Source organism: Emericellopsis cladophorae, assembly GCF_022114955.1.
Source record: "Emericellopsis cladophorae strain MUM 19.33 chromosome Unknown NODE_57_length_131511_cov_119_075376, whole genome shotgun sequence".
NCBI classification, from domain to species: Eukaryota; Fungi; Ascomycota; class Sordariomycetes; order Hypocreales; family Bionectriaceae; genus Emericellopsis; species Emericellopsis cladophorae.
Window position 1 is genome coordinate 1 of NW_026250982.1, and position 11,386 is coordinate 11,386.

General features: G+C 53.2%; 4 protein-coding genes across 4 annotated transcripts; 1 reads left to right on the forward strand and 3 right to left on the reverse strand.

Moving 5' to 3' along the window:
* Positions 1-226: 226 nt before the first annotated feature.
* Positions 227-1,666, reverse strand: J7T54_000505 (uncharacterized protein; the record flags this gene model as incomplete). Its single annotated transcript, XM_051509230.1, has 1 exon — positions 227-1,666. One exon carries the CDS (start codon positions 1,664-1,666, stop codon positions 227-229), a length of 1,440 nt encoding a protein of 479 aa, XP_051359705.1.
* A 2,138-nt stretch (positions 1,667-3,804) lies between these two features.
* On the reverse strand, positions 3,805-4,823 carry J7T54_000506 (uncharacterized protein; the record flags this gene model as incomplete). The annotated part of the gene is made up of 2 exons (XM_051509231.1): positions 3,805-4,001; positions 4,067-4,823. The coding sequence occupies 2 exons, from the start codon at positions 4,821-4,823 to the stop codon at positions 3,805-3,807; spliced, it is 954 nt and encodes a 317-aa protein (XP_051359706.1).
* Positions 4,824-5,623: 800 nt separating this feature from the next.
* On the forward strand, positions 5,624-6,122 carry J7T54_000507 (uncharacterized protein; the record flags this gene model as incomplete). Its single annotated transcript, XM_051509232.1, has 2 exons — positions 5,624-5,657; positions 5,710-6,122. 2 exons carry the CDS (start codon positions 5,624-5,626, stop codon positions 6,120-6,122), a joined length of 447 nt encoding a protein of 148 aa, XP_051359707.1.
* A 99-nt stretch (positions 6,123-6,221) lies between these two features.
* Positions 6,222-9,079, reverse strand: J7T54_000508 (tRNA pseudouridine38-40 synthase; the record flags this gene model as incomplete). Its single annotated transcript, XM_051509233.1, has 5 exons — positions 6,222-6,396; positions 6,453-7,847; positions 7,922-8,051; positions 8,306-8,658; positions 8,709-9,079. The coding sequence occupies 5 exons, from the start codon at positions 9,077-9,079 to the stop codon at positions 6,222-6,224; spliced, it is 2,424 nt and encodes an 807-aa protein (XP_051359708.1).
* Between the last annotated feature and the right edge of the window lie 2,307 nt (positions 9,080-11,386).

An 11,386-nucleotide genomic window follows, 5' to 3' on the forward strand; every position in this document is an offset into this window, starting at 1 on the left:
ACCAAAAAAAAAACACAACTTTTTTTAAAATTTTGATTTTTCACTTGAAACAGCTCCCCCACCATATATTTTTTAAAAAAAAAAAAAAAAAAAAAAAAAAAAAAAAAAAAAAAAAAAGATACAGGCTTTCCCGAGACCTTCCGCCAAGGTCCCAAAAGATAGATCGGTGCAATGCAGATCAAAGAAAGGAGGAACGCCGCCCGTGAAAAGTGCTTCATGGTGCACGTCAGACCATGTTCTCGGCCTGGTGGACACTCTTCCCCGCGTCCCGCTGCCTGCGCATCTCAAACATTTTCTTCGGCTTGTTTCTGAGCGCGTCACGGATCTTGTCCTCACTACGGCTCATCCAGACACTCATGGGCGCGGTACTGGCAGGGTACAAGGGCATGTTGGCATCGCTGGTCACGAAGTCCTGGGGATTCCGCTTCTCGTGTGAGGCGATGACGTCCATGTCGTGCGCGATCTGCTCGCAGTACAGCTCGAGAGGAAGATCGTTGACATCTGTGCCAAAGGGGTTCTCGATCTCGCCGCCAATGAGTAGGAGGCCGAGGATGATGTAAGATGCAAATACGGTGGCAGGAATCGCGACCCAGTCGAGCAGAGAGTAGAGCTGGAAGGGCAGCAGAAGCACATATACCCACGTGATCTGGCTGATGGCAATGGCGTAAGCCAGAGGAAGAGGGGTGTTCAGCACACGCTCGCAACCAGTCATGCAGTCGTTGAGCAGGGCGAGGTTGTTGTACGCCATAGTCTGCTGCATGGGAACATCAAGCTGCTCATTGCGGCACATCTCGTCTACGCAGATGGCAAGATGGCTCAGGATCTCAACGGGGAGATTTCCCAGGGGCTTTTCCGACTTCTTAATCATCTTGCGAGGGTTGCTGGTCGCGAACGAGATACCAAGGTACTCGCCGACCTCCTTGAAGAACTTCTTCCTCTGCCCCTGCGCCTTCTCTGGCTGCGCGGTCGTGGCTTCACGCGCAAAGGTTTGGAGGTGGCCGATCATGTGCTGCATGTCCGAGTAGGCTGTAAAGGGCTCGAAGCGAAGCTGGTGCTTGAGGGCGACGGAGAAGGCGACAACCAAGTTCATGGCAGTCACCTTTTTGAGCATCAGCTCACGGGGATCCTGTCCCTCGGGATCATTGGCGTGGATCCAAAAGACGCGACCAAGGGAGTGCGAAGCGTTGGTCAATACTTGCCAGTAGCGTCTGCCCTCGGCATAGCGCTCGTACGCCGTCGAGCTGCGGAAGGAAAGGCCAAGACCGACCACGAAACCCGTGATGGTCAGCAAGACCGACTCCACGCCCAGGTTGTAGACGTGCTTGGAGATGAGAACAATGGCGGTGGCCCACGCGCCCACAAACAGCAAGGGTACAATCATCTTGGGCACGATGCTGCCGTGCATGCGCATGAACAAGGGCCACTTGGAGTGGCGGGACAGGTCGCGGGGCCCGACAAAGTAGTCGTCGAGATCCAGCGAGGCACGTCGCGAGAAAGGGTTGGCGGCTATGGAAGGCCGCACAGGGGAGCGAGGGTCGTCGTCGTCATTGTGGGCTTCGAAGTTGCCCGTCATGACGGCTGTCTTTTCCGTGTTCGTCCGGGTGGCCTGCCGCCCGATGGAGCTATTGGGAGTCGTCCCATGAGAAGAAAAGCTTCCTTCCGTCATAGTGCCCGAATTGTGTGTGCTTCGTACGTGTGTTGTGTTACTGTAGAGTAGATGCTGAACCAAGAAGGATACAAGTACAAGATTGGGAACCCAAGGGAAGGAAGGAAAGGTGGTTCTGTTGCCTCGTGTAGAAGAAGTGGAAGGAAAGAAAGGCAAGAAAAGAGCAGTATAATTAAGGAGAAAGGATCAGATCATGCAACGACAATGAAGGAGGCCATGAATTCTTATGAACAACAGCCGAAGAAAAAGACGGCCTGATGAGCCTGCACGTCCGAGCTTTCGACTGGTACCTGCATCCCTCCCCCTTCCGCGCGCGCCACCAATTCAGTCCACTTACCTATTTCAAGCCTTTTTTTCCTCCGTAGACAACGAATCGGGACCCCAGGTTTCAGACGCGAAGTGCCAGGGGTGGTGGCTGCACCAATGGGGCAGTTGTGCGATGACTTACGCTGTGAGACGAATTCTGCAGACGCAGGAGGCTGCTGTTTCATGATGAGGCCGTTGAACGAGAAGAGTCCTGCTTGGAAGACCTCATCGCCAACCAGTGTCTGAGACCTCTTTGACAGCTAGGCTCTCTGTCTCAAATGGAGGCACCTACTGTGCATCGGACGATCAAGAGCTCATCGAGAGGTATGGGCAGGCTGTGGCTTTGTAGATGCCTTTGGAGAATGGGAATATTACGTGGATCCTCTGCGCCAGCAAGTTAGACCTGCATGTCGACATGATCCATGCCTCCATGTGTCACTCTCTGACTCGATGCGTGTTTGCTGGCACGCGTCCGGACTCGCCTTCAGCCCTACTTCTGCTCTTCTTCCGATTCCCGATATTGTCTGCATTCGTCGGAGCCAGCAACGACCCGCGTGGAATGTCAGTTCGCCTTGTCAGGTTGGGCTCGTGATGTGGGAGACTTCCACGAGAAACAAGACTTTCACAATAATTAGCGGCTGGCAGTGGCGCCCCGATTCCCTGAAGGTCAAGCTTTGGGCATGCAGGGGCTGAGCCACTGGTGTCTGGATGGGTGGATGTTACGTACAATTCTAGAATCGGCTGCTCCCGCGAAACAGGGGTCGTCACGGACCGTGCTAAATTCTAAGGCTTGAGCTGCGATATTGTGATTTTCTCATGGTGCAGCAAGATGCTTTCATACCAGGTTAGCAAGGAATTGGATCGATGATAATGGGCTGACGCCAGGAACTATCATCTCCATCCCCAAAAGCAACTTTGACATCGTCACGATCGCCATTGGAGGGATTAAACCGCGCGCAAGGGGCCTCAGGAGCAAGACGCGTCGGAATGTTGATGAGACGCTGCCACCCCTTCGATTGTTAGCGCTTGGCTGCCTCCAGCTCCACCGCTACAGGCTGGGGCCGCGTCGCTGCCAGATATTGGCTCAATGTCCATGGCGCAGTAATACTGACGGGGCTCCTGAAATTCAATGGCTTGCAGCTCATCTCAACTTGCGCCCAGGGGCTCAACAGCTATTATTGTCGATGAATGTTCCGTACATGTCGAGGTTGAGTCTTGAGAGCTACCAGAGCCTGGAGATGCCTGCAGCGCAGGCTACTATGCGTGTGCAGATGCGCAGAACGGCACAGAAGGCGGAGACGGACCAAATCAGTACCCAAGATTCGAGTGTTATAATGCGAAGCTTATTTTCTCCCCTGCCTTGAAGCGTTGCAACACTGTACGCCTTCCAAAGTTGAGAGGAATCGTTCGTTCACTGCCTTGTTGTACACAGATGCATGCATAAAACCATCACGATCAGCCCCTTGGACATGGACCAGTTCATTTCTCTGCGCACTGATCAGCATTACTTAGCCATGTTCTCGAACGTCCTGATCATGTGTTGCTCCGATTGGTCGCGAATCCAGCCAAGCTCGGTTGGACGTGCACTGGAGTGCCTGGACAAGCTGCGAAATCAAGCTTCAACTTTGGCCGAGGGTGGGCCACGCGGCGAGTGAGAGACTCCCTGGCAGTCGAGCAGCCGTGAGCAACAAGCTTCCCTCCAACGGGTGGCCGCATACTGGACGCCGTCTCTTGGTCAAATCTACTTGATTCATGTGCTGCCAATCCTGAACGCCACCCGCAATGGTTGTCCATATCAAAAAAAGTTGTATCCGCACAGATTTCAATCCAACTCATAGCTCGCCTGTCCAACCTCGGTCCTCGCCCTTCCACCCACGTTTAGGCCAACCCTCTGGCAGTGTAGAGAAGGGCGGTAAGAGATACTGGCCTTGGCACTTGTCCTTCTCGCACTCCATATCGCACAAGCCGTAGAGCTTGCAGTAGCACGTGCCCGCATCGGGACAGTGCACGGCCTCTTTGCCAAAGATGACTATGCGCACGTCGTCAGCATCATCTGTGATGGTCCAATCTAGCTAGAAAAGCTTTTCAACCTACTGTGCCATGAGTACTCTAACACTCGCCCGCTCAGGTCATCCCCGAGAGGCGAGTTGACCAGCCAGTCCCGGTATCGCTCGTACTCCTCCTTTGGCCGCCTCCAAATGACCTCTCGCCGGACCGCAAACTGCGAGCAGCAGGACACGCCAATCTCGTCCGGCATCGGCTGTCCTGGAAATAGCTCCTCAAAAGCAGGTTTGTATACGTGCTTGGCCGTCACTGGCTCATGCTCCCTTTGCGGCGACTCGTCCTTGACGGGTTTGATCTCCACGGGACACCCGAGCACCCAGACGCAGCGTAGATTGACGTAGCCCTCCGATTTCAGGTGCGAAAGCTTGAAGGACTCAAGCAGCGGCAGAGCATCGTAGTCGGGATTGTCGTTATGCCATTGGAATCTCTCGGCATGGTGAAAGATGATATTGCCCGGCAGGGTGTCGTATCGATCGATAATGTACGTCAGGAAGACCATAGCTTCCCTTCCCTTGTTCACGGGAACTGTCAGCTGCGCCCCTGGGTCGTCCACGACGTAGATATTCTTCTTCCACTCGGGCACAGCGCTCTGCAGCCACGTCGTGTTCTCCTTCTTCATGCTTGCCACGACCATCTCCGTCTCCGACGAGCCGGGCTTTTGCTTGAGTCGGCCGGTGTGATCGTACATGGTGCTCGCGGGTTGTCGTTGGAAGAAGTAGAGGAATGCAGCCGCCAAGAGAAAGACGAGAGCAATGTGGCGCCGACGAGTGCCGCGCCAGGATGCCATGACGGCGGTGGAGTGATGCAGAGGGAATCGTCTGCCGTCTCGTCGCGAGGCTCAAGACGCGGGACACGTCGAGTGAGTCGGATGGAAAGGGGTTCCACGGCGCATCACTGGAAGTTGGAAACCTGGAGATGCCAAGGCCGGAGGGAAGACGCGGCGCAACAGGCAGGCTTATCGATAAGCGCGACCAGAGTACCTGGGATGTAGGAGCCCACCTGTGTGCATGAGACTCTTGATTTCGGGAATATTCATCAGCATCAAATCGTGGCACGAAGAATCGAAACGATTATCATGCCACGATATGATGCTGATCAAGGCATTTGGTGGTTAATGGGTGGTATATGCCTGGCGTTCTCTTGGACGGTCATTCCAAACATTCAACTCACCTCGATTGCTGACTCACAAAACCACAACACCTGCTCCAAACTTTCAATAGACACATACAATGTAGTTTGCTATGATGGACTCACTTGTAATTATTACTCAATCGCCAACCACGATCCTTCATCACTAACTGGTAGGTTGTGACACAAGGAGAGTACTCATGCTTGCGAACCAGGACATTGCTATCGGGTAATTACTCCGCAACCGCGCGCCTGCTGCTTGCCGTGTGCCCCTCCCCCACATTTACCCAACATCAAATCTCAGCTCAAGATCGACCACCTCTCCTTTTCAAGCCGCCGATCATCAGTACACGATCTTGGATATCCATGCTTCTGAATCATTCTCAGAGCTGTCAAGTAAAAGTACTATCGATGCGAATGGCTCTGCGTACAGACCCATGAACGTCCTGACCTGCCACCATGGATCGAAAGCAAGCCAACGACAATCTCATGGGTGAGCTCACATCGCATCTGTTCCCCAACTCATCTGCTCACTATTGTTCTAGATACGCATGACCGTCTCATAGCCGACGTTCTCACCCGCTATCGCAACATTTTGAACCTCACTACATTGCAAGCCACACGAGACACCGACGACCTGGAGATACACAATGCCGCCACGGACAACCCTTCGTCCATCGCCGTCACAGGCATCTCCCTCAAGATGGAGTTTGATGCGCTCTACTCTTCGATCAAGGAGCTGCTGACCCTATCGCGACGAATGAAGGAACTGTGGGTCTTTGGGCCCCTCGGCGGACGAGAGAGCCAGGGCATGGAGGAACGCGTGCGGGACGATGTGAAGAGGGTCGGCGAGCTCCTCGGAGATATTGAAGGTGGGAGGGCGAAAGAAACAGCCGAGGCGATGGGCGGCAGCTGGGAGCTCAAAAAGGACGAAGAAGTCAAAGGGGTAGAGGCATGAGAAGATTCAATGGCTTTCAGGATTTGGTCATGGCGTTGGGAGTTGGGTTGGCTTGTGGGTGAAATACTTCAATTCTATGCTCTGATTGATATACAAAGTCTAACCCTCACCGTTCTCCGGGTCCTCGTCCTCGTCCCCGCCGTCGCCTTCCAACTGCTTGTCCACGTCGGCTTGCGCGACGCCAACTAGCTTCGCCACATCAAGACCGCCAGCGGTCAGCCACAAGAAGTGGTTCGCCTTAAACTGATCGATTTGATTGTAGAACGCATGGAACCTGGCCAGTTTAGTCTATGTCGCAACCGCAATGACGAGGTTTGCTCAAACACTTACAAGTTCTCCTGCTCCTCTGTCTCAAAAATGCGTTGGTATATATGCTTTTCCTTGAACGCGAGCAGCTCCTCTTCGTACTTGCCGAAATCAATCGTCTCGCGCTCAATCTCGACAGCTTTGCGGTTGTACCCCTCGAACACTGGTCGCTCGAGAAGCAGGCCCAGTCCAGGGGCCTTGGGAATCGCCATTTTCTGTGCCTTGTAGCTCTCCTCCACACGCTCGAGCGGGGTGCCGCAGCGAACCATGAGAGTGGCCAGACCGACCATTTTGCGAATCTGGTGCATCATAAAGGACTGCCCGTGGACCTTGAGGCTCAGCCACTCAGTGTTCCCAATGATGATGGGTTTCGGGTTGAGCTCAAAGGACTTGATGTGCCGCCTGGCGCTGGGATCCTGCGCATTCTTCTGAACGGTGTAGTTGTGGAAGATGTGTGTGCCGACATACTTGTGCAGAATGTCCTGCAGACGCTGCATGCGCTCCTGTGAGACACGGTACCGCCTCTTGGCTGCAACGTAGCCAGCCTTGACGTCCTTGAGGGCAAAGTCCAAAGGTCCAAGCTGCCTCTTCTTGGGGGAGAAGGTCTGCAGAGCAATACCTGTCTGCGGCTCGAGCTTCTTGTCCTTGACCTCTTCATCGTGCTTCTCGGCCTTCTCATTGTCGCTCTCGACCAGCGCATCGTCAATGTGGAGATGTTCCAAGACCTGTACCCTCAGCTGGGGATCCAGGCTGTCAAGAACCGGCTTGATGTTGTTGGCCTCGGTATCACTCCAGAAGCTTGCGACGTCTGAGTTCAATTCGGCCAGAGTCTCCTCGTAGCCCCGCTCCTGAGCGTACCGCGCAATTTCCTTGGCCAGCCATGTATTGGGGTGTGGGGGCAGCAAACACGAGCTGGGCAGCAAGTACTCATACCATCTCGAGTCGCAGCCCTGATAACAGCTGAATGCATTGTTTGTCCTCTGGATGCCCCACACGCGAATTTGGTCGGGAAGATGCGAGTTGATTTTCTCCTTGATGTCGTCGTCCTCCACAATGAGCTTGAGGGAGATCACGTTGCCCGCTGCGTGGACACCCTTGTCCGTCCTGGCGCAGCGCACAAGACTTGATTTCCGTGGGTCGTTGGCATTGGCCTTGGAGATAGCCCCAGCACGAATGAATGCGCGGAACAGGTCGCGCTCAATGGTCGGCTCGTCGCCATTGATCTGCATGCCCTTGTACCCGGATCCAGAGTATCCCACCATGACGGCGACCTTCCTCTTGGGCCGTTTCGACTCGGCGGCGATTTCTTCCTCGGTGAAGAAGGGGTTCGGCTTGGGAGCCTCCTCGAACGTTTCGCCATCCTTGGTCGTCTTTATGCGTTTGCGGTCGTGGTAGTCCTTGTGACTGCGCCTACTGTTGCTATAACCTGGCGTCAGCCGTTGGCAACTTTCAACTTGAACACGAAAGCACGAGGATGCTAAGGTTGAACTTACTCATACTCTGCGCGACCCAAGTTCTTGCTCTTGCCCATGCGACTGCGCTTGTGGCCGCTCTGACGGGGGTTCTTCCACTCAGTCTTCTCGCCGCCGTTTCCGTCAGACGGCTCCTTGCGCTTGGCATCACCTGTGGTAGGAGGGTTAGAAGTGTCTGCCATGGTTGCATCGCTCAATTGGCGAATGGACAGCAACGCGGTGAGGATTTGGGGTTGTGAGGGTTGGAGATGGAAGTTTTCGACGGACGGATATCCGATGGAGGGCGGGCAATTGTGGGGCGTACTGCAGGCGTAACATTTGGCAATGATCGTCGTGAACTCCAGTTCAGGTCACACAGACTTCAATTCGTCAATTCTCATTCTTTAGGTTCTATATTTCGTCTACCATCGGACCTCCGTGACGTCAGCTCCATCAGGGGAGTCTTGAAGCCGTTCTCGCTCCCACGCGATGATAGACACGACAATGCCTCCATAGGCTCTCTCCGTACGGCGACAATAGCAGCTGAATCGATCCCTGGTCTCTTTCTTCTGACTTCAAGAGCACAGCGTTCGCCAAGGTTCATCAAGTCATCGTCATCCATCCATCGCTGCATCGGCCGGTTCAAGACCTCCTTCAATGTATCGAGCGCACCTTTGGGGCCTCGATAGGAATCCCAAGGTTCCAACGGATCAGTGAGGACAGCCGTCTCAGTTGGCAGTGGAGTTTCCGTCGACATTGTCGTAATAGTCATCGTAGGTCTACGCGCGTTAGCTGCTTGACCCCGTCATCTCACACAAGGTCCGCTTACAGATCCTTCTCGTCTCGGCCATTGTCCTTGGTATCGTCCTGGCCCAGTCCTTGCCTTACAGTCTGGAACTTGCTCACAACCCCGGCAATAAGCAAGGTCACCAAGACCACAATCAGAGCGCTTCCCGCAATTTTTGCATAGCGAACCCTGAGCGCCTTCCTCTTTTTCCTCCGATCCTCCCCCCTGTCACCCTCGAGAGCGGCCTCTGTCAGTGGATCAACATAACGAGGTGGTGCACGCTCCTCGTCATACGCCGGCGGGTGGCTGTGATCGCTGTTCAGGCTGTAGTTGCGGTGCGCACGGAAGACCTCGAGGCTCGAGGCTGATGATGTGGGGTAGTGCACGGGGGCCGCCTGGATGATATTGTTCATTGGGTGCAGTGCATGGATGGGTATCAGGCACGCAGGCAGTTATGCATCGTTGACCGAGCTTTCTTTAGGCAGCAGCGAAAATGAGGATGAGCGAGGAGAAGCAAACCTTTGGACTGCCCGGAAAGTCGGTGCAGCAGTAGGCTGAGCCGCCATGCTCTGGTATGGAAGGTCGCCCTTTCAGAGCGGTAGTGAGACATGGCGATGTCGTGAGGCTGCGGCAACTGATGATGCCGGCGTGAGCTGGTTATCTCTCACCAGGAGGAGTCTGCCTGCCGTGACTTTTCGATTCTCCGATGGTCTGAACTGAAGCAATTTATCTTTCATTTGAGCTTGTGGGTAATACCGTGTTCCAGTCACGGAAGTCAATAACATATAGCGGACTTGTAGAAAACACATGAACTGAATGGTGTAGGAAAGTGATTACATGTCTCAGATGCGCGGCAGGTATATACTGCAGATCATGATCAAGCATTCTCTCCTCCAATCATGGAAAAATATATATCACTTTTGGAACATAAAGACCTTTAGGTTTGCGATGTTAATGACTGAGCATGCGTTGATGAGTAAAGGTTGGGTTACAAAAGTGCATACGCTCATGTATAGCACGACTATTGGTGAAATAAACATGCTAGCTGACTATGCCCCGGTTTATCAATGATAGCTGATGCCACCAAAACCTCACATTACTTTCTGGGCTGGGGGAATCTGTTAAGGGTTCGAAATTTGGCGAGTTGAGCTTGTACCATCATCTGGACCAGGAAGACCCTCATCATCACCAGGCTCACGGTAGGTACCGGTTTGCTTAGTAGCGCCGCGGGTACGCTCATTCAAAACGTTACCCCTGTCAATAGCTTCATTTTCATCGCGCTCTGTAGCAGTTATTAATTCTAGTTCTTCCGCGTTCAAGTCCGGTTGGAACTAACCAAGTTGGGCGTCCGTGTCGGCAACGTTTTCATCAACAGGGTCCTCGACCTTGTCACCGTCCGACTGGACAGGCAAAGGTTCAGACTTATTGCCTTGGCGAGAGACGTAAGAGTTGTCCTGGAAGTTGCCAGCGGGAGTGTCCTGAATGTTCTCAGCAGACATTGTGATCGTTGTGTGCGTAGTGCTTGTGTTTGTGCGGAAGTGCCGGGGATTCTGGTTATTTGATTTGGTTATTAACCAAGAACCGGACAAACTTGGTACAACGTCGAATCTCACAGACTTCTTATACCCATATGCCGCAGATTCAATGTTACGGTCGTCGTGCGTCATGGAGGCTCATGACGACACTGTTACTGAGATGACCGTCGTCATGAATCATCTCAACCCCATTTTGCATTGAAGGGTCCTGCAAGGCGTTGAATTGCTTTTAGATCCGATCGACAGATCTCATCTGACAGGTCTCATTAGCCTCGCGGTGCGTGCGATGGTGGGCGATCGTCGTTAGTGATGGGCCTGGAGGAGACGCTCCGGTGGATGCGTCACCACTTGGCAGGCACCGAGACAGTAGCTCGATCAAAGACTGGAGAGGACTAGGGTTTGAATACATGACCGATTTGTATGATGCAAAGCTGCTGGCAACGTCAAGGCACGGTCATTAGTTGAGATGAGGGCGGTTGGAATGCATCTGACGTCGTTGATTTTCGAGGGTCACAAATGAGGCTGAAGCCATCGACATTGAATTAACCCCCACCACTGTGGGCGTCCTGGATGCATCTAGTATTGTTAGTCGCGAGTTTGAATTTGGGAATTGGCTGGCGAATTGTGGCAAAAGGAGAGAAAGGAAGCAGGACTGAACATGAGTGAGAGAAGAGCGAATTTGGTGTATACAGTACCTATCCCGTGCTTCAAACCATTCACGGGTGAGGATCTATAATCGTGCATGCGGTCTACGCACGATGCGTGTCCGGACTACGGACTCCAGACAGCCGCCCAACCACATTGATCAACAACAATTTTCATAAGACCAGTGTCACTGACTCGTCTCACGATGGCCCACAGCTGTACTTGGCAAACTCTCACTACTTACACTGGCATCAGATCATTGCAACTGATTAGGAAGACCAATTATGCTCCAAAGTTGTCGTACAAGGCGCTGCTTCTTGATTGCTAAAGGAAGCCTGCAGTAAAATGAAGCTTGTCAATGGTTTGCCAACACTTTGCGCCTGCTTTGACAAATCGACATGACCTCAGGTCATACACGATGTTGTGACCTTTAATAGGATGCAGAGGCCTATTCTAAGCACAATTCCGGCTATACGGGCTCCGCGATGGAGTGTAAACACTCACTGCTGTGTAGAGCGTTACATCCGCACAACTAGTCAC